The following is a 26,573-nucleotide window of genomic DNA, read 5'->3' on the forward strand; positions in this document are numbered from 1 at the left end:
ATTTTTTTGTATCAAATGGACATTTTAGCAAGAGATTATTTGCAGATTTATACTCAGCCTGCCATCCAAAATCTACAGACCTGTTTTTATGTTCTTTGAGTGTTAATGGACAGTGCCAGACTGTTTCATTTTAACAAATTATATCGAGGTTCAGAAAGTTTGGCAAAGTGAATATTTTCGAAGCTGTATCTGGTATTTAACTACCAGGATTCAATGTCCTGGTCTCCTCCCTCCCTATTAATTTTCAAGAATATGATCAGACTGATAACAGTAAAGCAAACTAAAAAAACACTCAGCAAGCATTAGTGCCACAAAATCTAACAGTACAGCATGAGCCTGTGACTAACACAGATTAACTGGTATACATGAAAAGGAAATCATCTTGAAAACTTTATGATTTGGCTGTTCTGATCATCATGAGATTTAGTGTGAAGAGTTTGTTTCCAGTCTTGTCTGTTACTGTGGTGTTTCTCTATATGAGCTCTGTCAATTGGAAAATCCAAACTCAAGAGAAGCAGCTTCACCAAGTTCAGCAGAACTTCTCGTTACACAGCGAACTTCTCCTCAAGAAGCTGGACAAACTGGAGGCTCATTTATATGCTGTTGGTGAGTTTCTAACTGTTTCTATATAATAATTTCTGACCACCTTTTACTTTACATGTTACCCTTTAAGCACTCTTTAAAGTTATGAAATCAAAATTTACACTATTTATATTCTAATGATTCCACCCAATGACAATTCTGTCATAATTTACTCAACCTTATGCAATTCCAAACCTATATGGCTTTTTTTTCTTCTGAAGAACATGAAAGATATTTTAAGAAATGTCTTAATTTGCTAACTATCTATGTATTAAACATATACATAATAAAAACTGAGAAATATGTCATTAATAGACATAAAATAAGTAAATTAGCCAATTTTGTTTAAATTAAGGATTGCAGAGATGAGTACACCCTAGATTTAATTCAACAAATGTATAATTTTCTCTTAATTTTATGAAGCGATGCAAGTGCTTTGTGCAAAAAATATAATTTACCACATTATTTACAAAATATTAATCTCTAATGCACATTCACAAGAGCATCAGGGTGCATGCGTGTTGTGTTGATGTGAGAGCAGACTTGCTTACGAATATTATATTAACCGCTTTTACTACAAAAAAACAAACAAACAAAAAAACATGGTTATTATAGTTAGGTATAATGTGTGTATGTCTTTTCAGCGCTCCTGTGAAGTTCACTTAATTTTTAAAATTTGGTTTCAATTTTACTGTAGCTGCGCACTTAATTTGACTCAAATTTCAAATGTTTATTAAATTTAGATTGTGTTTCCAATTAGGAATGAATCATAAATATTGATTATGTATGCATTTAGATCTTTGATTATTCAGGGTGGGATGTACTTTAAATTCTTCTTCTTTTTTTTCTTTTTTTTTTTAATTTTCAAGTAACAACAATTAACATTCAAACAAACAACATATAATAAATTTGAATTGAACAATTTAAATTATTCGTTGATTAGGGACCCAATGCAGCACAGAGTCACATGACCCGGGTTTGCGCAGATCTCACAGACACAAACAGTTATGATTCTTACTCTGAGGATGCAGGGTGACCTTTAAATAGGCCATGCACTGCTTGCTCATAACAAAAAGTGTAATTTTTTAAGTGATAGGCAGAAATCAAAAGGTCTTCAGATGACATGCCTAGCCTACTGCTCCGTTCATTCATGAGCCCTCAGTTAACTTTGCACCAGCCTCCTTGTAATCTATTGGTCATAATAATTTCAGGAGAGTCCAGAATGAAACACATATAACATTTTGTCAGTTTAGGTAAGAATATATCATGCCAATTACATAGTTAGACAATTTAAAGCCAATCCAGAAATGCATAACATCAATTGCTCAAAGATTAAGACTAAGAAGTGCATACACACAGTGGTGCGTGAGTGTTTTTAAGACACTCACACATCACTCCATGGGGGTTTCTGGATATAGAATTTTCCCAGTGGGTTTGCATAGATGAGTGAGGAGAGTTTGGGCAAGACGGTGTCCTATGCCATTTGAGATCTTCCCTCCAGATGAGTTTTTATTGCTGGGTGTTTGATCTCAGCTTTTGTCTTATCTGGAAAATCAAGCCTTACACAATGATTTTCAATAGGTTGTTTGCACATGACGTCAAAGCAGCAGCGCGAATGAGTCTGGAGGGCAGGGAGTGATTTTTCTATATAGGAATCTCAAAATTCATGTTTTGCGTCGTTTATGGTTGCTCAAATCGATAAAATCGAGAACCCAAAAGGTGTTTATATCGTTTACATAACTTATACCGTTTTTTCTCCTTTAATAGCGTTTTGCGTCTGCTGATACTGAAATGAATATTGATACCTGCTTACCTTATTTGTTTTTGACTTGGTTAAATATCCACATTCTTCATGGTATCGTTTGCAGGGAAGAGAAGCTATTTTATCCCATTGAATGGTAATTTGGAGTTTTCACATAAGTTTTGTAGTATTCCGTTCACAATGTTGATCTGGTTACCATGAGAACAGTGTCACGCGCTGCTGCTTCAGCCATCATATGGTAGAAAATGTCCAAATAAATAAATGTTTAACAAGCTGACAGACGTCGATTCAACAACAAAGAGAACATTTTCAAAAACACTCAGCTGTTTGATTATTTTATTGAGTGATCGGTAGTCGGTTAAATCAGTGACATTATTAGATTTGCTATACGTCGTCTTTCCGTCACCTCATCAGCCTGCTTCCCTTATAGTGTTTTTACACGTATAAAAGGCAACAATTGTATTACACCGTCCAGTTTTTTCTTTGAACAATGATGTGAGCTCCTGTTGCAATTCTCTTCAGCATAAATTACCTACAATGGCGACGTTTTTCATAATCGCGACAGAAAATCAAAAATACTGCCCTAACTTCAATAGCAGAAAGGCAGCGTGATATAAACAAACCCAGACTAGAACTGAACGCAGCTTCACATCTATATGTTACCTCCTCGATGGCAGGAATTATTTCAATTCAGTGGAAAAGTAGCTCATCTTAATAACATAAAGATCACGTCCAACATATATTGTGATTTTCTGTTTATAACTTTCTAAACCAGCACAAACCATTCTAATTTTCACGGCCTGCCCTCCACTGGTATTTTGCGCGTCACCAAAACCACGTGATTGCAAACAACCTATTAGATAAAGCAACAGAAATCTGTAAAAGTGAGCTGTAATGTTTCAACTTCATTGTGTAACTGTAGGTGTGGAATGAGCCAGACGTGCAAGGACATTTAATAACAGAACTCGGAAAACAAGAAACAAAGAACCACATATAAACATTAACGACTCATAACCAAGAGTGAACACAAGGACTATAAAGGTGCGTTCACGTTACCTCGTATTTACCGGATTCTTGAAATGACAACACGTGACGTTATATTCGGAGCTGTTCACGTCCTCGGACTGGGAATTATGCATTTTCATGGCACCACTATCAACACCTAAATTAATCTACAGCGGTCAGGTGGTACAGCGGCCACGTGGTACATCTGGGAGCTTTCAGAAAACTCCCAGCTTACAAGCTGTAATTACGAGCTCTACGAGGACGTGAATGCTTTTTACAAGCTAGAATCTCATAACTACAGGAATTACGAGGCCGCGTGAACGCACCTTTAATACACAGGGAAGACTAACATAACAAGGTAGCAATGGGGCGTGGCAGATAGGAAACTAAAATCAACATTAAAAAACTACAATGAATTACAATACAAAACACACGACAGAAAATACCATAAGAATATATTGGAGAATTTGTGACACATTGGTATACCAGAATAAAAAGTTTTATTGACCTACACAAACATTTTTGCAGAAGAGAAAAGCCTGAAAGTGAAAAATGAGAAGAAGCCAGCAAAGAAGCTGTTTCCAAACTCATATCTCTTCAAGAAATGGACTGTGGAACTTTCTGAGGACGATCAGAGAAAGGCTGAGGATCTCTTTCAGAAATACGGCTATAATGCCTTCCTCAGTGACCAGATACCTCTGGATCGGGAGCTGCCGGACACTCGAGACCACAGGTGAGTTTCAGTCATTCATGGAAATGCTCTGACCTCCTTGATGGATTCATCCATTTTGCTTTTGTCATTGTTCTGTAGATGCATTGGACGTGAATATCCACACAATCTGCCCACCATCAGCGTTGTGCTGATTTATCTGGATGAGGCTCTGTCTGTCATTCAAAGAGCCATTTGCAGCATCATCAACAGAACTCCAGCCCACCTGCTGAAAGAGATCATACTGGTGGACGACCACAGCAAGAATGGTTTGTTCCTCTCAAAACCTCATCAAACCCTATCCACTTGTTAAGTCGTGACGTAAGGAACGCCATTTCCTGGTCCAAGCCTCGACTCGTTTCACTTGAGAATGCCATCAACGGCCGTTTATGAGCGCTATTTATTCATATTAAACATAAATCATTTTAAAAAGTTAAACATTTTAAATACATACAGTCTACACAACAGTATCCGTGCTCACTGCGTCACAGACATTAATATTTTAACGATTTATAAAAGATTAATCATTGTTTGGCCATCTGGAATTTTGGTATGGAGATAAAGGTTATGATTATAATTTTTTTTGTAGTATTACACCACATCGTGTGTGTATATTAGCATCATTTGTTGTTTTCTTGTGGGATGAGATAGAGCGTTAGGACCCGGAAGCTCTGCCGCCTGACGTCAGCAACCGAAGCGTTGAGCCAGTCATTCTTTATGTATGTCTTCACAGAAGAGCTGAAGACACAGCTGCATGTTCATATTAGCTCCATCAATGAGAAACACCCAGGCCTGGTGAAGATGGTGACCCATCCAGAGCAGAAAGGCCTGGCCCAGGCCAGAATCTCAGGCTGGAAGGCTGCCACCGGGGATGTGGTTGCCATTTTGGACGCCCACATTGAGGTCCATGTCAAATGGTGAGAAACTGCTCAGCTGACTTCAGTGTCTAGGAATAAAATCAATATTTGCTTAGCTAAATGATGTTCTGTCTTGAAACAATATTGCTGGGGCAAAGCAGTGTACTTTTAGATTTTTTTTTTTATAAACTAGTAGGCCTATTTATTAATATTTTGAATTAGCTTTTAGTTTTTTTTTTTTAGTTTTAGTAATTTTATGTTTTATGTTTATATTTCATTGTATTTCAGCTTTATTTAAAAGGATAGTTCACCCAAAAATGAAAATTTGATGTTTATCTGCTTACCCCCAGTGCATCCAAGATGTAGAGGACTTTTTTTCTTCAGTTGAACAAAAAATTATGATTTTTAACTGCAACCGCTGCCGTCTGTCAGTCAAATAAAAGCAGTGATTGGGAACTTGGACAATAAGAGTCGAAAAAACCTCCATAGACAAATCCAAATTAAACCCTGCGGCTCGTGACGGCACATTGATGTCCTAAGACACGAAACGATCGGTTTGTGCGAGAAACCGAACAGTATTTATATCATTTTTTACCTCTAATACACCACTATGTCCAACTTCGTTCAACTTCCGGTTAGTGAGGTCTAATCGCGCTCTGACAACGGAAGTGATGTCTCACCCATATACTTCAATGAGCGCGAGACATCACTTCCGTTGTCAGAGAGCGATCTGACCTCACTAGCCGGAAGCTGAACGGAGTTGGACATAGTGGTGTATTAGAGGTAAAAAATGATATAAATACTGTTCGGTTTCTCGCACAAACCGATCGTTTCGTGTCTTAGGACATCAATGTGCCGTCACGAGCCGCAGGGTTTAATTTGGATTTGTCTATGGAAGTTTTTTCAACTCTTATTGTTCAAGTTCCCAATCACTGCTTTTATTTGACTGACAGACGGCAGCGGTTGCAGTTAAAAATCATAATTTGCGTTCGACTGAAGAAAAAAAGTCATCTACATCTTGGATGCCCTGGGGGTAAGCAGATAAACATCAAATTTTCATTTTTGGGTGAACTATCCCTTTAAATGAACAAAAATAATTTTAATAGTAAGCTCAGTAAGCTGGGGGGGGAGGGGGGTGTGGTCTGCTTTGAAAGCAAAGCAAATTTCCTGTGAAGTTGTTGCAAATGTCGCATCGCAAGTGCGGCTCGTGCAGGGCTTCCCTGCCCACTCCAGATGAGCACACTGAGTGCATCTCATGATTAGGCCATGCCCAGGCTGAGATGGCTCTTCTGGATTACAGCTGCCCACACTGTGAAATGCTGAGCCTTGCAACGGTGTGCACACGGATCATGATCTTCAGTGACCCATCCGCTCACTCATCTCCATCCCCTCTTGAGCCAAGGCGGAAGAAAAAACAGTGCCGGTAGGCTGAGCAGCGGAAGTGGCGGAAATGAGCCCACATTGGCCCAGTGCCTGCATGCCTTGCTCTCCCTCAACGGGGTGAGTCCCCTGATCTCTTCACCTACAAAGATCAATGCCCCTCATCTGGTGCGAGCGGCATGGTCTTGTTCGGCAGGTCTGACAAGTTTGATGAGAACCTCTGAGTGCAAATAGTGGGCGAACTCCAGCGATGACTTCACCCCTCCGCCACCTAAAGAAACTGATGACGTGCGGCCTAGAATTGATACAGAGCAAGTCCTCTCAAAAGCTGTAGAAGAGTTCGGCTTGGACTGGTTGGCCCCAGAAGAGCCCATCCGCAGCCGAATGGTTCCTGCAGCCAAGGCACCGCCAGCAGCTCTACGGCGTCCAGCTCTGTTCGGCCCGGAACAAACCTGGCCCTGCACGCTACTAAAGCCACTGCACAAGCCAGTGGTCGAACTATGGCCAACCTAGTGGAGCTAGAGCGGCACTTATGGCTTAGTCTCATGGATGTTAAAGACACTGACAGGATGGCTCTTCTGGACTCCCCCCATCTCACCGTCAGGCCTGTTCAGCTCTGTGGTGAATGGCTTCGCGGAGTGCTACGTCACAGCACAGAGGTCATCGCAGGCTATGGGCCAGCGCCTCCAGGCGCTCCAAGAAGGACCAGTCAACTAAGCAGCGACCCAAACCAGCCTCAACCCCTGTAAAGCCCCCGCTGCAAGGGGAGCCTGAAGTCAAGCCATGCCTCCGTCTGGCAACATGCTACCTGTTTCCAAAACAGCATGGGTCCTGCCCCAAGCTAGAACTGAACCCTGTGCAGCCAAAGCAGTCCTGATGCCTCAGGATTGAGGAGGAAATGGTTATGTCCTGCTGAGTCCAGACCACCCTCAAAACGTGCCTACCTTATGGTGTCCTCTTCAGTTTATGGCACTGGAGACCGTGTAATTGCTGCCAGTTCTGGGCCCACCCTAGTTTGCGCGCCCAAACATTCCTTTGAGAAGCCTAAGATCTGGTGACCAGTACCTTCTTTAAATCCCTCACTCCAGACTCAAGCATAGAGATGACCGTGCCTTCTCTGTAATCGGTCCTCGCCTCTGGAATGACTTGCCAATGGAGATCCGAATGGCCCCCATTTTTAAGTTTCTTCTAAAAACCCATCTGTTTTCATTGGCCTATTAGGTTTTATATTCCTGCCTATTATATTTCCTATTTGTGTTTTATTTCTTTTTTCTGGTTCTTTGTAGGGGTCGACCGATTATCGGCGTGGCCGATTATCGGCGCCGATATTAAGCATTTTTATTGTTATCGGCATCGGCCACTTTCAAAATCGATTTGCCGATAAAACCATTTTATTTTGAAATGCGCGATCTGGCATTGATCCAGCCACCTCAGTCAGAGCGCACCGCTCTGTGGCCTAGACTAAGCCCCGCCCATCGTCCGTCTGATTTGTTGGGAGTCACGAGCCTGGCCAATCAATACGGCTGGCGTGGCTGGAAAATGTTCCGCTCTCACACCGAAAGCACAGGAGCTGCTTCAGTGATCATCATCACACATCAATAAGTTATCTCTCGAAGGTAAGAATGCAGTAAACGTTCCTGAAGTTGCAAAAAAAACCTAAATATAATCGATTTATGATGACAAGCCCCGTTCAGTTATTATACTGTGAATTCCCGGTCAATGTCCGTCATTGCAGTGATATGCTTTAACGGATCATCACATCAGTGCTGAGATAGTGAAACTAAAACCTACTTCTCTCACCATTCGGCCAACTTAACGTTATATTGTGAATAGATTATCAACACGAATGAATTCACTCATGTCTGCTGCGTTTTTTTTTTTGTGTGTTGTTTACATAGCTTCACTGAACAGCGTCCGTTCCGTTAGGGCTCTTTTAGTCAAAAAAATTGCGCATATTTGGAGAAATATTGCTTTTTTCTAACATGATTGCAAAATAATTTATCAAACAGATTGTAAAAAAGGCCACCCTTCAGAAATGGACTCTCCCAAACTCCCCCGCCTCTGTTCGTGACTTGGACTGTTCCAAAACTTTCCGGGGAGTTGGAAAACAAGATGTTATGGAGAGAGACTGCGTAGATGTGCTTGTTTATTGTAAATAATAGTTAGATTCGTCAGAAGTGTTGCAATCCAAAGATTTTGAGGATTATGTGTGTGCGTGCAACTAATTGTAAGTACATTTGCATAGTTATAATACGTTCATGATAGAGATTAAAGATCGCCATCGCGGCATTCCGCCTAAATGTTTACATTGTTAAATATGTTTGCACTTTACCATGCTGATTATCGTTATAACCAGTATTCAAGTACTCACTTATAGATCTAGTACTGTTTATAGATCTGTGATTGTTTGTTTGTTTATTTATATTTTGTATATTGTTTATGTTTACAGAACCACACACACAATAAATCAACTACAAGTACCCCTGGTGTGAGACGTTATGTTCTAACCGGACATCCTGTGGTCGTTCAATTACTCCGAACCAAAAAAGAGTGAACAGTAGTTTTTTTCATGGTCCTTCGAGCCGGATGAGTGAACTGCTACAGCCATGTCTTACCCAGAAAGAGAACCTCCTGCTGTGCGACCAAGGAGACGAGTTAACCCCCCAGCTTACCTTGAAGACTACGAGCTCAGTGAACCTGGTCCTCAACGACAGCAGCCACGGTCGCCTAGCTACCAGGGTGCACTGGAGGATGAACCACCACGTCGTTCTATATCCACTTCACCAGTCAGTCAAGCATCAGAGCACTCAGAATGGATATTGAATGACCAATGGGACAGCACTTCTGAAAGGCTGAGAGAGGAGAATGCTGCACTGCAACAGCAAGTAAAACAGTTACCAGAGCTTACAGCCATGTTAGAGGAGATGAAGCGGGAGAACGCAGCCTTGCAACGACAAGCTAGCCAGCTCCCTGAGATCATCTCAGCAGTCCAAGAGATGCGTCAACAGAATGCTGCGCTTTATCATGAGCTTAAAAACCTGAAATCGGACCGAAGACTTCCACCTGAGTTATCCACTGCACCAATGCCATCACAGCTCTCTCACTCTCCAGCAGCTCACATTCAGACTCCACAGCCAAGCTACCATCCAATACCAGCCCCACGCTCCAGGCTGCCACCTACCGCTAAGAGACAAATGTGCTCAGCTGGGCCAGAGGAAAGCCCAGGGCTGATTGAACATCTGAGAAACATGAACATTTCTTCCTCCTCAGATGAGAGAGCCCCCTTTACAGCACAGTATCGTGATTCACCGCAATTCAGGTATCCAGACTCTCCCCCGTATTCCCAGTCACGTCAGCTGCCTGAGTTTATGTTCCCATCACAAGACCAGAAAAGACCAGTCCATGCTGAATACACTTCAGAGCATCTCTTACCTTCATCTACCCAAGAGAAAATCTACAGAGGTCCAGCCCCTACCATCCCTTACCTGACATTTCCTGACCCTAGGGAGTTTTCAAGGCTGAGAATTGCATTAGAGAACATCCTGCCTGATGACGCCACAGAACACTTCAAGTTCCAAATCCTCACAGACCATCTGAAACTGGAGGAGGCTCTCCTGGTGGCGGACTCTTATAGCAATTCAAGGTCTCCCTTCACAAACACTATGAGAGCTCTGAATAAAATGTATGGTCAACCTCACCAACTAGCTCTGCAACGAATCGCTGAGCTGATGGATGGTGCTAACATACGCAGCGGAGATGTGAAGGCCTTCAGGATGTTTGGGCTGCAGGTGCGTTCACTTGTCAGTATGTTGCAGCAGCTGGGCCACAAAGGTAGTGTAGAGCTGGAATGTGGATCACATGTATCTCGACTCTTGAGTAAGCTGCCACATGATCTCAGATCCAGTTTTAAGAGATACACTCACCCACTACAAGTTGCTATTCCCACACTGCTGGACTTTGCGGATTGGCTGGAATATGAGCTTCAGGTACAGGAAGACAGTAGCCAGTATGGTTTGCCCTCAAAGCAAGACTACCCAGCACGCATCAGAGAGGTGAGAAGAGAACCTAAGCAGCCTCGCAGACCAACTACTATTTTCCTTGGGACTGAAAAGTCACCGTCCACGCTGACGTCTTCTGTCACGTCTAAACCAGTCAGCCTACCAGTCAAAACAGAGAAGGTAAAGGCCTTTTGTCCATACTGTGACAACAACAAGCATTACTTGAATGGCTGTGATAACTTCAAGCTTCTAAGCAAAGACATGAAGATAGACTGGATAAAGACAAAGAACCGATGCTGGCGTTGTGGTCGTGGACATCAAGCAGCTAACTGCACCCTTAAGACTCTCTGCCCAACCTGCAACAAGAAGCACCTTTTGGTACTGCATGACGTTAATGGTCAAGTCAAGTCACCTCAGGAGAGTACAGCTCCTTCTAGTGCAGTTTTGTATGTTGACCGCCCAACATCTGGCAGTAAAGTGCTGCTCAAAGTGATTAAGGTTCTAATCAAGAATGGTAACAGAGCGATGGAGGCTTATGCTGTGTTGGACGATGGATCAGAGCGAACCATCATTCTGCATGATGCAGTTGAGAAATTGGCAATTGAGGGGGAGCCCGAGGACCTTGTGCTTCGCACAGTGAGACAAGATACCCAGGTCATTCACGGGGCGGCAGTAACTTTTACTGTGTCCCCAATTGTTAACCCCAGTAAGGCCTACAAGATCCGTAACGCCTTCACAGCTAAAGTACTCGGCCTGGCAGAACATACTCACCCAGTCAGTATCCTGCAAAGGAAGTTCAAGCATCTTGCTGGGCTACCACTGCAACAGCTGAACAAGGTACATCCCGTGCTTCTCATTGGCTCTGATTGCCCTCACCTTATCACACCTATACAGCCAGTCAGACTGGGGCCCCCTGGTGGTCCAACAGCAGTAAGAACACGTCTGGGATGGACACTGCAGGGTCCAACTCAAGAATTGAGCAGTCATCTTTTCCCTGATCAGTGCTTCTTCACCTCGCTGCGGCCTGTCAATGACCTTTATGCAAACGTAGAGAGACTGTGGCAAATGGATGTTCTACCCTACCAGAGTGAAAAGGTAATCACCAGATCACGCCTAGACAAGGAGTCCATACAGCTTCTGCAAGAAAACACTGTGAGAGTGGATATTGATGGTGTTCAGAGATATGCTACTCCTCTGCTACGTATCAAGAACATGCCCTGTCTCTATGCAACTAAAGAAGCTGTCTTACCCCAGTTAAGAGGAATTGAGAAACGGTTTGACAAAGACTCTGATCTGGCTGCAGCATACAAAGAGGAGTTGGCCAAGTTAGTGCAAGCTGGGTATGTTGTCAAACTTAGTCAGGAGCAGGTGGACAGAACAAAAGAAGCCTGGTACATCCCGCACCACATGGTGCAGCATAATGGGAAGAACAGGGTGGTCTTTAACTGTTCATTCTCATACCAAGGGCACAATCTGAATGAGCTCCTATTGCCTGGTCCAACACTTGGTCCGTCCCTCCTGGCAGTCCTTCTGCGCTTCCGGGAGCACTCTGTTGCCATCAGTAGTGACATCCGTGGCATGTTCCATCAGGTACGCCTCTTGCCAAAGGATAAACCACTGCTGAGATACATTTGGAGAGACATGCAAAGAGACAGAATCCCTGATGTCTATGAATGGCAAGTGCTGCCTTTCGGGACTACTTGCAGTCCATGTTGTGCTTCGTTTGCTTTACAGAAGCATGTTCTAGATCACAGCCAGCCTGGAGAGGACACATGTTTTTCTGTGGAGAAGTCATTCTATGTTGACAATTGCCTTCAGAGCTTTGCTTCTCCTAACACGGCCAAGAACCTAGTCGACAAACTCTACAGCCTCCTAGCATCTGGGGGCTTTGAGTTACGACAGTGGGCTAGTAATGACCCTTCAGTTATCAGCCATCTGCCAGCCGATATTCAGTCTCAGAGCAGCATTCTTTGGCTACGTGAAGGTCACCAAAATGCCCAGGAATCAACTCTTGGCCTTCATTGGAAATGCCAGTCAGACACTCTCTCCTACAAACGACGCAAACCTGACTGTCAAGTGCCCACAATGAGAAGCATCTACCAGATTCTTGCTAGCCAATATGATCCCCTTGGCTACATTGTACCATTCACCACTCGAGCTAAAGTGCAAAAGTTATGGGACAAAAGGAGAGAGTGGGATGACCCGCGGCTACCTGAGGACCTATTAGCCACTTGGAAACACTGGGAGAGCGAGTTGGAAGACCTGCAGCACATCACTTTGCCCAGATGTTATTGCAGCAAGGAACTGGACTGCTCTACCAGCATTAGGCAGCTTCACATCTTTTGTGATGCCTCAGAGAAGGCCTATGGCTCTGTGGCTTACTTAAGAACAGAGAGCTCTCAAGGTAAAGTGGAGGTGGCCTTTGTAACAGCTAGGTCCCGTGTCGCCCCCAAAAAACAACAGAGCATTCCTCGTCTTGAGTTGTGTGCAGCACTCACAGGGGCGCAACTGGCTAAAGTCCTGAAAGCAGAGCTAACATTACCACTCAGTAGCATCACTCTGTGGTCTGACTCCACTACAATACTGACCTGGCTTTATCAGATTCTTGCCGCTTTAAGGTTTTTGTGGGGACTAGAGTAGCAGAAATCCAGGACTTAACTGAATCTGATACCTGGCGCTATGTACAGTCTAGCAACAACCCAGCGGATGCCATTACAAGAGGAAAGTCTCCCTCTGATCTCACCAAAGACAGCAAATGGAACCAAGGCCCAGCTTTCCTCCGACAGACACCAGCCAGCTGGCCAGAGATGCCACCATTAGCCCATGTAACCCAAGACAGTGAGTTGAAAAGGTCAACCTTCTGTGGACTGGTAACTTCTGCTCTGTCATTACCAGATCCTCATCAATTTAGCACCTTCTCAGACTACTTAAAGGCCCTCATACAATACTCAAACAAGAAATCACCCTTGAGTGCCACTGCAGAAGACTATAAAGAAGCTGAGCTCACAGCCCTCCGTCACATCCAGATGAGATGTTGCACTTGAAATCTGGTAAACCCATACCTAGCAATAGTCGACTGCTGTGTCTAGCCCCTGAACTGGATAACAGCACCAATCTCATTCGCGTCGGTGGTCGTCTCAGACAGATCAGTCCATTAGACGAAGATAACATCCACCCCATTGTCCTCAACCCACATCACCCACTCACCAAGCTGATTATCAAAGAATATGATGATCGTCTGCATCACCCTGGACCAGAGAGGGTGTTTTCAGAACTCAGGAGGAAATACTGGGTATTAAAAGGACGAGCAGCAGTCAGACATCATCAACGCCAATGCACTGAATGCCAGAAATGGTGAGCCAAACCTAACCCCCCCAGAATGGCAGACCTTCCACAAGCAAGGTTGAGAATTCACCAGCCAGTTTTCTATTCAACGGGGATAGATTGCTTCGGTCCCTATCTCATAAAGGTGGGATGCAGAAATGAGAAACGTTGGGGGATCCTTTTCAAGTGTATGACCACCCGTGCAGTGCATATTGATCTCCTTACAAGTCTGGACAGTGATTCATTCCTTATGGCCCTTCGCCGTTTTATTGCTCGGCGAGGCAAACCCTTTGAGATCCTTTCAGATCAAGGAACGAATTTCAAAGGTGGGGAAAGGGAACTTCGGGATGCCTTTGTAGCTCTTCAGCCTGAGATCCAGGCTCAACTTGCAAGCCAACAGATTGGTTTCGTGTTCAATCCACCCAATGCACCCCATTTCGGTGGATGCTGGGAGCGGGAAATTCGATCACTGAAAACAGCCCTGCAAGTAACTCTCGGAGCCCAAACAGTAACTGAAGAAGTATTACGAACTGTTCTCATTGAAATAGAGGGTATACTTAATGCCAAGCCCATCGGCTACACATCTTCAGACATAGCCGACCCCGATCCAGTTACACCCAACATCCTGTTAATGGGGCGGCGAGACGCATCACTTCCACAAGTGACGTACCAAGATTCCGAACTCCTGAGCAGACGGAGATGGAGGCATAGTCAGCTGCTAGCTGATCACTTTTGGAAGCGATTCATCTGTAACTACCTACCTAGCCTTCAAACCAGACAGAAATGGATGTCAGAGAAGGACAATCTACGAGTAGGTGAAACTGTTATGATTGTAGACCAGCAGCTACCTCGTGCACTTTGGCCAGTTGGAAGGATTGTGCAGGTTTTCCCGGGGAAGGATAACTGGGTCAGATCAGCTGAAATTAAAGTGAAGGACAGAACTTACCTAAGGCCAGTGACCAAAATCATCAGCCTACCTCCACTGCCTGAGTGATATACCAATAACTTAACTCTTAGTAAGGCCTTTTTAATTGTTCAAATTCACATTGTGAATTTGGGGGCGGCTGTAAAAAAGGCCACCCTTCAGAAATGGACTCTCCCAAACTCCCCCGCCTCTGTTCGTGACTTGGACTGTTCCAAAACTTTCCGGGGAGTTGGAAAACAAGATGTTATGGAGAGAGACTGCGTAGATGTGCTTGTTTATTGTAAATAATAGTTAGATTCGTCAGAAGTGTTGCAATCCAAAGATTTTGAGGATTATGTGTGTGCGTGCAACTAATTGTAAGTACATTTGCATAGTTATAATACGTTCATGATAGAGATTAAAGATCGCCATCGCGGCATTCCGCCTAAATGTTTACATTGTTAAATATGTTTGCACTTTATATTGTCACGTAAATTTCATGAGCCTCCCGTGTTATTTATATGGACAGTGTTTAATGTTATATCTTTATTATATAGTGTTGGATTGAAATGCGTTTCAGGGAACATGTACAGGCATGTCTATTTAGTGAGTCAGACGCATGCGCTGTTAACACTACATGCGCTGGGCACGCAGTACAGTATTATAATCATTTGTATAGAGTTTGTATTTGTGTAATTATATAATTCACTTTATCTAGTTTTCTAATACCCTTTACCATGCTGATTATAGTTATAACCAGTATTCAAGTACTCACTTATAGATCTAGTACTGTTTATAGATCTGTGATTGTTTGTTTGTTTATTTATATTTTGTATATTGTTTATGTTTACAGAACCACACACACAATAAATCAACTACAAGTACCCCTGGTGTGAGACGTTATGTTCTAACCGGACATCCTGTGGTCGTTCAATTACTCCGAACCAAAAAAGAGTGAACAGTAGTTTTTTTCACAGATTCAGAATTACCATTATGCAATTTTGAAGAGCTGAAAGGGCATCAAGCGCGAGCTCTGACGCCCTGACGCGACGCGAGCTCCCTATTCCTGATTTAGTTATCTCCGCGGCCGCGCTCTCTCATTTGACTAATAACCCTATGCATAGATTACATTTATTTTCCATTATTTGTTCATTTGTTGCTGTTTAAATTAGCTTTAAGTTTTGCTTTGTTTATAGAATGCTGCTGATGGATGCTCCCAGCACTTTTTATGTTTGTTGTTATTGTTAATATTAATGTTGTTATTATGAACAGTTCTCAGAATTAAAGATGTTTTAAATTAATTTAAAGAGAGTCTTTGTCAGAGGCCTTTTTATTCTTAATTTTGACATTAATTTTCATTTTTAAACTAGACACTTCAAAATATCGATTATCGGTCTCCTTGATCTGTAATAATCGGTATCGGCATCGGCCCTGAAAAATGCATATCGGTCGATCCCTAGTTCTTTGTTATAGTATGTTTTATGTGATCTTACTACTCTTATGATGCTGTTTCTCTTGTGAAGCACTGTCTTGTGGCGGTTTTAAATGTGCTATATAAATAAAGGAAACTTGAAACTTTATGTAAACAGTTTATTTGCATTGTCAGGCTACTGGTTTGCATGCAAATGGGGAAAACTGGTCTGATATTTGATATATGATCTGATAGTTGATAACTGATAGTTATCAGCATAATTGTGTGCATGTAAATGTTTGTTTTAACGTCATTATAAGGAAATGGCTTGATTTATTATTAAAGTCATGAAAATGCATTTTACTTGCATTGTTTGCATGTAAATGAGGAAACTGGTTATGTCAATAAGCTGATATTTGTGAGTTATCACCTTACTGATGTGCTTGTAAACTTGCTCAAATGACAGTGTAATAATGAAATCACATTTTCTCAAGTACTCTCTCACTTTAGGGCGGAGCCACTGCTTGCACGTATCCAAGCTGATCGCACACTGGTCCTGAGCCCCGTGTTTGACAGAGTGAATTACTATGACTTGGAAGTGACAAATTATGCTGCCTTTGCTCATGGTTTTGACTGGGCTCTCTGGTGCATGTACGTGGCATTCCCAAAGAAGTGGTATGATCAAAACGATCCTTCACAGCCAGGAAAGTGAGTATGTCTTGTGCAATATTGTGTTTAAGATGTGACTGTACTAAAGAGGCAATTTGATTCTTTTTAATGTTTTCCTTTTCATATCTGTTAATGCATGTATAAGGTCTGCAAATTTACAAAGCTCATAGTTTGCCACAAAAGATATTTATTCTATCTAACAGAGAACACTGCTCCAGTCCTGCCCAAAACGCATCGACCGAAATCCAGATAAGAAGTCCACAATTCTAATCGCATCGACTGAAGTCCACAACTTATTCACACCAGCACCATCTCTGATTTTTAACGGGAATGAAAGCGAAGCTGTGAGGGATATACATACATCTCTTCAGTTGGTTCTACTTTTATGTAATGTGTTTTTGTTCTTCTGACAAAACACAGCAAAAATCTATCAGTAGACAATAAACTCCAGACAACATGGAAGCTGTGGAAAGTTATAAGTAATCTAGGAGCGTAATACAGCTTTTTACTTTGAATGCCATTGAAAACATGGTAAGTCTGTCCCTCACAGCATCGGGATCATGTCAGAACCTGGACTAATTCACCATCGGTTCCTCTGAAATAAAGGGGATTTATAATAGGGTTTTTTTTTTCATTTATGATTAAAATAAAGTCTGTGGTAAACAACTTGACGATACGATTTTTTTCTACAACGTAAACTGCACACATTCACACCCCAAACTGTAGATATTTTGTGTATTACACTATATGTGTAGTGGGTTGCCTCACGTGAGCATCGATGCTCCCTGGTTCCCATTCAGTCGGTCACGTTCGACGTACGTCGGACAGACCGACGAATAGGAATCTCGCTAGAGAGGCCAATCTACTTCGAGTGTAACTAAACGAGCCAATGCACATTGGCATGCAATCATATGCATCAGCTGCTCGCCTCGCAGCGCGGGTATATAATGAGCAGCAGGTGCGTTGCATCTTCAGCTTTTCGCTTCGGAGCCGAACGGTGTTTGTTCCTGTTCTCTACAAGCGAGTGTCTGCTAGAAGACGAGTCAAGCTTTTGGTTGAACTTCTCTTTTTTTCCGAGTGCGGGCGAACAGCACAGCAGCGGGGTCGACGTCCTCTCTTTTTCTGTTTCGTTTGCCGTTTTTGAGCAAATAGCTGTTTGACAGCGTCAGAAGGCTGTTCTCATGGCCGGTACGGTGCGCTTTTGAGCGCTGAAAAGCCGTTTTTACGGCTGGTAAGAGTGAGCGCCTTCAAAGAGAGAGAAAGCACATGACAGGCTGCACACAATCCCTGTCTGTGTTGCGGTGGCCGTTCCCCTGCGTGCTTCAGCACTTCTAAAAGAGTAAAGTCCCTGAAAGAGCTTACACAAGTAGATTCGCGTCTTTTTAAAGACGACATCTTACTTGTGTTTCTGGATGCGATCGTTCCTGTCCTCACTGACGGCCACGATCACAGTTTCGCATGTCTGGGCGCGTGCTGAAATTATGTTCGTGGGTGTTCATGTTTTCATATGAGAACATGATCACGTCGACACGCCGGTCGTGACTCTTCTTTCTCCGGGAAGCTTGAGTCCCCTCTGTTGTTGGCCAGCTGCCGCTTGTGTGTAAAAGCACAGCCGCGGCTCTGCCCGACACTCTGGGAGACCGCGGAGATCAGCGAGAGCAAACCTCTCGCTCCTCTGCGTGTCGTGTGCCGTCGAGCTGCCGGGCTGCAGCGCGGGTTGTCACGGCAACCCAGCGCTCGCTCGGCGCTCTAGATGCGCGGTTCCCTTGCGTAATCTCCATTGTAGCGCCCTCTCTGGTGCACCAGAAGAGGTCTACTTTGCTGATATGGCTTGGGTGACATGAGGTTGAGGGGTTCCTTCGGGGAACCAACCCCCTAGGGCCCCTCCCTCTCTAGCGCATTGCAAGCTGTGCAGTTTCTGGATTGGATTGCTGGTCCTTTTCATAGGGGAACCTAGCATTTCATTCAGAGCTCCAGCTGAGGGACAGACGTCGATTGCAGCATCGGAGAGAGTGCTGTTATGCTCTGGAAATGAGGGTGACGCTGCCCACTGTAATGGTGTGTGCTTATGCTGACTCAGATTCAGAGTTTACAGCCATGCTTTCCTGGGTCTTCCAGATGTGCATGGAAAACTTGGCAGTATGGGGGTATATTGGTGCCATAAATATGGAATGCCAAAGGTGCCAATCTGCATAAGTTTTTCCTCTCTCACTACCCTCTTGGATGGGGTGGCTGTACACAGACCACACCCACCCTGCATGTGAGGCCAAGGCACTCTTTTTGCAGGAGGGTAGTTCTGTGCTGGGGTTGAGCTGCGCTTGTTGACTAACCGTGATCAAAGTCACGGCGCAGGCCCTCAGCCAGACGATGTCCACCTCCGTGGTCCAGAAGTGCCCCCTGGCTTACCTTGTGAGGTGTGAGAGGTTGTCAAGCTAAATGCTTTCTCAATGCTCCCATCTTACGAGGTGGCCTTTCGGTGACACTGTCGAGGACTGAGCCCAGCGGTTCTCCTCAGTTAGTAGCGGATAGGGGAGCTTCCCATGACAAACCATTGAGTTCCTCTTGGGCCGCCCCTCAGTCTGCTCGTCGCCAAGGGTGTCGTCCCCTGCAAGAAACTCCGGCCCAGCAGGCTCTGCTGTATCCATTGCGGGGAGATGACGCCTCCCGTCTCTGCAGCTGTTTAACTGGTTGGTGAGAATCACCCCTGAGACGGGCGACCCAGAGATGGGTGGGGCTGCTCTTCCACCCCTGGAGGAGGGCCAGGTGGTAAATCCTTTATTGGGTTTGTTTCTGTTCAGCCACTGACCCAAGAGGCAGCGGTACCCAAATTTTAAAGAGCAGTTCCTCCATTTCCAGGTCTGAAGAGGGTTTGGAGAGCAGTGGGAGGAGAAAAACCTCACCACTCTCATCCCCCTCTTCTGTCGCCAGCGGACAGCAGCGAGCAGCGGGCAGCCAAAGCCTCGACTGCTCCCTCTGTCCATCCGTGGAGCCAGGTAAGTGTTGCCTAGCACACTGTGACGCCGCTTCGGGCCGCCTCACAAAGAGAGCCCCCGAGCCGTGTCCCTGTGTTCCACCTCGCTGCCCTGCTGCGGGTACACCGGTGGTCCCTTTGGTCCTGCTTGTACGGTCTCTGCGAGCCGGGTTAGCGCTCCCCAGTCCGTCTCGCTGGCTCCTTCGGACCATCAGGGTCGGCTTTGCGATTCAGTTCGCCCGGCTCCCCCCCAAGTTCAGGGACGTCCTCTTCACTACAGTGAAAGATGCCGATGCCCCTGTCCTGCGTGCGGAGATCGCAGTCCTACTGGCGAAGGACGCGATAGAGCCGGTCCCTCCAGCCGATTTGAGGTCGGGGTTCTACAGCCCCTACTTCATTGTACCCAGGAAAAGCGGCGGGTTACGACCGATCTTGGACCTGCGAGTTTTGAATCGGAGCCTCCACAAGCTACCATTCAAAATGCTCACGCAGAAACGCATTTTCGAGTGCATCCGTCCCCGAGATTGGTTTGCAGCGATTGACCTGAAGGACGCGTACTTCCATGTTTCAATTCTTCCGCGACACAGGCCATTCCTGAGATTCGCGTTCGAAGGTCGAGCATATCAGTACAGAGTCCTACCCTTCGGGCTGGCCCTGTCTCCCCGCGTCTTCACGAAAGTCGTGGAGGGAGCCCTTGTTCCCATGAGAGAACGGGGTGTTCGCATTCTCAACTATCTCGACGACTGGCTCATTCTAGCACAGTCCCGGGATCAGTTGTGCAAACACAGGGATTTGGTGCTCAGACACCTCAGCCAGTTGGGGCTTCAGGTCAACTGGGAAAAGAGCAAACTCGCCCCGGTGCAGAGGATCTCTTTTCTCGGTATGGAGTTGGATTCGGTCGAGCAGATAGCACGCCTCACAGAGGAACGTGCTCGGTCAGTGTTGAACTGCCTGGATACATTCAATGGCAGGACAGCGGTCCCACTGAAGTTCTTTCAGAGGCTCCTGGGGCATATGGCGGCTGCTGCGGCTGTAACACCGCTCGGTCTGCTTCATATGAGACCGCTTCAGCACTGGCTTCACGGCCGAGTCCCGAGATGGGCGTGGCAGCGCGGCACATTCCGGGTGCCAATCACTCAGGAGTGCCGCCGAACCTTCAGTCCGTGGTCGGACCCCTTGTTTCTTCGGGCAGGAGTGCCCCTAGAACAGGTGTCCCGGCATGCTGTGGTGTTCACAGATGCTTCTGCCACCGGCTGGGGTGCCACGTAATACGGGTATGCAGTCTCAGGGGTTTGGACGGGACCCCATCTGCATTGGCACATCAATTGCCTCGAGTTGCTGGCAGTACGCCTTGCTCTGAGCCGCCTCAAAGGCCTGCTTCAGGGCAAGCATGTACTGGTCCGTATGGACAACACTGCGACCGTTGCGAACATCAACCGTCAAGGTGGTCTACGCTCCCGTCGCATGTCACAACTCGCCCGCCATCTCCTCCTGTGGAGTCGGAAGCATCTGAGGTCGCTTCGCGCCATTCATGTCTCCGGTGTGCTCAACCGTGTGGCCGACGAGCTATCATGAGCTGCGCTGCCAGGAGAGTGGCGACTCCACCCCCAGGTGGTTCAGCTGATCTGGAGAGAATTCGGAAAGGCTCAGGTAGACCTGTTTGCCTCACCAGAAACCTCCCACTGCCAGTTGTTTTACTCTCTGACCGAGGGGACACTCGGGACAGATGCACTGGCTCACAGCTGGCCCCGGGGCCTGCGCAAATATGCGTTTCCCCCAGTGAGCCTACTTGCACAGACCCTGTGCAAAGTCAGGGAGGACGAGGAGCAGGTCTTGTTAGTTGCGCCTTACTGGCCCAACCGGACCTGGTTCCCAGAACTCTCACTCCTCGCGACAGCCCCTCCCTGGCCCATCCCTCTGAGGAAAGACCTTCTTTCTCAGAGACTGGGCACTCTTTGGCACCCGCGTCCAGACCTCTGGAAACTCCATGTCTGGTCCCTTGGACGGGATGCGGAGGTTCTAGGTGACTTACCCCCTGAGGTACTTAACACCATCACTTCGGCACGTGCACTGTCTACGAGACGTGCTTACGCCTCCAAAGTGGAACCTGTTCGTCGAGTGGTGCCCTTCTCGCCGGGAAGACCCCCGAAGATGCTCGATCAGAGTCGTGCTTTCCTTCTTGCAGTAGGGTTGGAGTGTAGGCTGTCCCCCTCCACCCTCAAAAGTCCATACTGCTGCTATATCCGCTTACCACGACCACTTAGATGGCAAATCTGTTGGTCAGCACGTCCTGGTCATCAGGTTCCTTAGGGGGCGAGACGGTTAAATCCTTCTCGTCCCCTCTCCATACCCTCTTGGGACCTCACTCTGGTGCTGAGAGCACTTCAGATTGCTCCCTTTGAGCCTTTGCTGTCAGCAGACTTAAAGATTCTGTCTATGAAGACTTTGCTGCTGGTGGCATTGGACTCCATCAAGAGGGTAGGGGACCTGCAGTCATTTTCGGTCGACGAATCGTGCCTGGAGTTCGGGCCGGGTGATAGCCACGTGGTACTAAGACCCCGGCCTGGCTATGTGCCCAAGGTTCCTACCACTCCCTTCAGGGACCAGGTGGTGAGCCTGCAAGCGCTGCCCTCGGAGGAGGCAGACCCAGCCCTGGCTTTACTCTGTCCAGTCCGCGCTTTGCGACTGTACATAGACAGAACCTAAAGCCTCAGGACCTCAGACCAGCTCTTGTCTGTTATGGAGGCCAGCAGAAGGGAGAGGCTGTCTCCAAGCAGAGGATGGCCCACTGGATAGTGGATGCCATCGCCCTGGCTTACCAAGCTCAGGGTGTGCCCTGCCCGCTCAGGTTGCATGCTCACTCCACGAGAGGTGTCGCATCCTCCTGGGCGCTGGCTCGTGGCGCCTCGCTGACAGACATTTGTAGAGCTGCGGGCTGGGCGACACCTAACACGTTCGCTAGATACTATAGCCTTCGTGTCGAGCCGGTCTCCTCCCATGTTCTCGCCACAGGTCAGAGGCACGGAGAGGCCCCGGCTTAGTGTCGGCTTGCTGCGCTACATGCGCTTCTTTTCTCCAGAGAGTCCCTACAAGGCAGACCCTGTCGAGTCCTCCAATATCCCTTCGGCAGCCGACGTGGCGGAGCGTCTGGCGCCAGGCCTATACTCCGTTGTATCCTTGAGAACCGGGTTTAGGCTGGGTTCCATATGTGTGACCCTACGGGGATCCCATATGGTTGGTTCCACGGTTGCTCCTAAACGAAGCCCGTGTCTTTCCCTCTGGGAGAACCTACCCTTCATCGGGTTGGAGTCACCCCAGCTCTTCCATATGTAGCACAGCCCTACAGGGTTAGTCCATATGTACTTCTCCACATAACTCCTTCGGGGAAGGATGTGGCTTCCGCAGCGTTCCTTTCCCAGCGAAGGGTACGCTTTCCCAGCGTTATCCAATAGTCTCACTGAATGGGTTTTGGGGAACAGCAGTGATCGACTCTCTCTGTGTTAGCCCTGTCCCACCATCCTCAGGCAAGGGGGTTCAGGTGGCTTGCAACAGAGCGCTGGAAGGGGGCAGCTCCTGTGGCGCTTTGGTAGGGATTCCTATTCGTCGGTCTGTCCGACGTACGTCGAACGTGACCGACTGAATGGGAACGTCTCGGTTACAAAGGTAACCCTCGTTCCCTGAAGGAGGGAACGGAGACGTACGTCCCGTCGCCACAGTCGCTGTACCCCGCTGATGCTGCCGCCTATCCGGTTCGGCTCCTCAGCGAAAACCTGAAGATGCAACGCACCTGCTGCTCATTATATACCCGCGCTGCGAGGCGAGCAGCTGATGCATATGATTGCATGCCAATGTGCATTGGCTCGTTTAGTTACACTCGAAGTAGATTGGCCTCTCTAGCGAGATTCCTATTCGTCGGTCTGTCCGACGTACGTCTCCGTTCCCTCCTTCAGGGAACGAGGGTTACCTTTGTAACCGAGACGTTTTCATGGAGCATTGTGGGACTTTTTAAGGAGCGAAGGTTTCAGTGCCCTGGAAGAATTTTGCAACTGAGAGCCCTTAAAATGGCTGACTTCCTGATCGGTTCCCTGACTACTGAACTAGGGAGTTGATTGAGACACACTGGTTCTTACCTCATTCCTGCACCACTATAAGGTGTATTAATAAAGATGGTGAGACACGATTATGGGTTGTTACATTTCTGACACAGTTTTTGTGCTCTGTTTTTGGCCAGTCACAAAGCAGTGGGTCAGCTGGCCAATCAGAGCTCTCTAGGCTTTTTGGAAGGAGGGGCTTTGTGGAAATCAGAGCATGTCCAACAGACTAGGAATAGAGGGGCTACAGTAATGTATTATGTGAAAAATAGTGTGTTTTTTGAATATTAAAGCATGTTAACTATTCTAGTACACCCAATAAACAAATTAATGAGCTAAACTAGCATCATATGGCCTCCTTAAGTTCTTGTTGCATGAAAGCAGTTTCATGCTGGCAATCGTGCTGTTGAGCTGATGTTGCTAAATTGTACTCTATTAAATCCGTCCTCTCCGCCTGTTCTCCAGGAGTCCCTCTGTAATGGGAATACTTGTGGTTGATCGTCTGTTTTTTGGAGAGATTGGGACTCTGGATGGAGGGATGCAGGTGTATGGAGGAGAGAATGTTGAATTAGGAATACGGGTAAAGTGCATGAATATACTAATGATTTATATTATACTCTATATATTCTACTATATTCAGTGTTGATTGTTCTTGGCTCAGGTGTGGCTCTGTGGAGGAAGTATAGAGATTATTCCCTGCTCTAAAGTTGCCCATATTGAAAGGGCGCACAAACCCTACATGCCTAACCTTAGTGGTGTAATGAAGAGAAATGCCCTCAGAGTGGCAGAAGTTTGGATGGACGAATACAAGAAAAATGTCCACATCGCCTGGGGTGTCCCCATACAGGTAAATCTAATGAAAAGATTCAACTACTTCTAGGAGTCTTGAGCTTATCTGTTCTTTTTTCCCACAGAATCATGGAATAGACATCGGTGATGTTTCAGAGAGAAAGAAACTGAGAGAGAGACTGAAATGCAAACCATTCAAATGGTATCTGGAAAATGTCTATACTGAGTTAAATCCCAGGAATATACTTGCTTATGGAGCGGTGAGTGACATACAGTTCACTTTGACTCGAGAGTTTTATATTCGAGAGGTTTAATATAATGTCCTTATCTCTATCGCACAGCTGATTAATGATCTGCAAACAAGTTTATGTTTGGATAAGGGGCCAGATGAGGAGATCACTCCCATTTTATATCCATGTCATTACTTTTCCAAACAGGTGATCTTCTCTTCGCTTCTCTTCTCTTCTCATTTTGAGGAATATTTGATGCAGTTCAGTTTCTTCTCACACAGGTATTTTACTATACAGCAAATGGTGAGATACTTCATGGCCACTTGCCAACCCTTTTACACGATCGGAGCCGCTGTCTAATTGATCCCGGCTCAGGCAGATTTCCAGAGCTGTCCTGGTGTTCAGACACTGAAAAAACAAAACACATGTACTGGGATTTCAAACAGGTGAACAAACCCCAAATACTGATAGGATACTGTGGTATATCACAATCTGAATATTGCATGAGAAAATCGTCTTCATCTTGTTTGTTTTTCAGGGAGAGGCCATACAGAACAGAGAAACCAAACGCTGTCTGGAGATCAACGCTGAGCAGAATGGAAAATATGAAAAAAACGTTTTTATTCAGGAGTGCAGAAACCAGCACTGGAGGATACAGAATTTAATTCAGGACTTATGAAACACAAGATTTAATCAATTTAGATAAACGCAGCTGACATGCTGGAGCCTGCTGGAGAAACATCACAGATATTGTTGTGGCTAAAAAAATGTAATGCAGCTACGAACTGAAAAAAAATTAGGTGCTAAAAATGGCACAAAAATATTATATGGCTGATGAGAAAGTAAAAATAGAATTGATACTCAGAAAGAGGGTTTAAGAGAAAAAGAATGGTCAAACTCACACAGTTCTTGCAGCCCCATAAATAAATAATCTGTTATATCTGATGTCTATTAGAAGTATGTGTATGTTGTGTTTCTGAGTGTGTCTGTGCAGGAGAAGGTGTGGCCTGCACTCAAGCCAGCAGAGATCCTGATTAAGTCTCAGTGAAAAGAACTTTAATGCGTGTCATTTGTTTTGCTCTGTCTTAGTTTCCTCTCTGATTGTGTGTACTTGCTGTTACATTTGCAAATTCTCAGTTATGGGAAGTAAGGAGTGTGACGCCATTTCTTTTGCATATATCGTTTGTTCTATGTTTTGGGTTAAGGGAGTAAGGGAAGTTGCATTGTATTTTTCTTTCAATGTGCTTTCTTTTTCTCTCTCTTTTTAAGGGAATTTAGAGGGAAATAAATCGTTATTTTTGTTTGTTATTTTGGACTTGTCCACTGCTAAATTGGATCTATTTGTTACTGGTTTTCACTGGCTATAATTTTGTTCATCTATTTTTGTTTGATATTATCTTATTTGTGAGTGAGTGCACATTCATTGATGTTACGGCTGGCCAAAACAAATTTAAAAATATAAAATTATAATAAAACACAAGAAAATTTTACTTGCATGTCATTTGACTGTTAACCAACATCAGAGATGTGTGAATATGCAAATGTGCTTTTAAACTACTGAAATGTTTAGAAATGGTTTCATGTTTCTATGTAGTCTGCCCTATAACAGCCCTCAATGGGGCATGTTGTCACAAAATGTCAATGTCTATTAAAAGAGTAACCAAACTTTTTTTTTCATCAGTTACTTACCACAAATAGAGATATTTAGCAGAACATCCAGACTGTTATTTTCCAAACAACAAATGAGTGGGAAGCTCCAAAAATGACAAAATGAGTGCTTATGACTTGTGTATTTCTTTGTTTTCTCAAACCATGAGAACTTACCGTGATGAACAGGTCAAAGTTTAAGACTTTATTCAATTAAATGCTTGAGCGTTCAAAATGATGAAAA

General features: G+C 45.3%; 2 protein-coding genes across 4 annotated transcripts; both read left to right on the forward strand.

Annotated features, from left to right (window-relative positions):
- Positions 1-26,441, forward strand: LOC137024207 (probable polypeptide N-acetylgalactosaminyltransferase 8). 3 transcript variants are annotated; one of them, XM_067391499.1, is made up of 11 exons: positions 1-606; positions 3,878-4,082; positions 4,161-4,327; positions 4,792-4,975; positions 16,443-16,640; positions 24,129-24,243; positions 24,325-24,510; positions 24,578-24,712; positions 24,794-24,889; positions 24,964-25,128; positions 25,221-26,441. In XM_067391499.1, exons 1-11 carry the CDS (start codon positions 417-419, stop codon positions 25,359-25,361), a joined length of 1,782 nt encoding a protein of 593 aa, XP_067247600.1. In that variant the 5' UTR covers positions 1-416; the 3' UTR covers positions 25,362-26,441. The 3 variants fall into 3 exon arrangements, with proteins under 3 accessions (XP_067247600.1, XP_067247601.1, XP_067247602.1); XM_067391500.1 differs by having other exon boundaries at positions 4,795-4,975; XM_067391501.1 differs by lacking the exon at positions 24,794-24,889.
- Positions 8,312-12,933, forward strand: LOC137024206 (uncharacterized). The gene is made up of 2 exons (XM_067391498.1): positions 8,312-8,522; positions 8,745-12,933. The coding sequence occupies exon 2, from the start codon at positions 8,902-8,904 to the stop codon at positions 12,931-12,933; it is 4,032 nt and encodes a 1,343-aa protein (XP_067247599.1). The 5' UTR covers positions 8,312-8,522; positions 8,745-8,901.
- Positions 26,442-26,573: the final 132 nt, after the last annotated feature.

This window comes from Chanodichthys erythropterus, chromosome 8 (assembly GCF_024489055.1).
Source record: "Chanodichthys erythropterus isolate Z2021 chromosome 8, ASM2448905v1, whole genome shotgun sequence".
In the NCBI taxonomy this organism is placed as follows: domain Eukaryota; kingdom Metazoa; phylum Chordata; class Actinopteri; order Cypriniformes; family Xenocyprididae; genus Chanodichthys; species Chanodichthys erythropterus.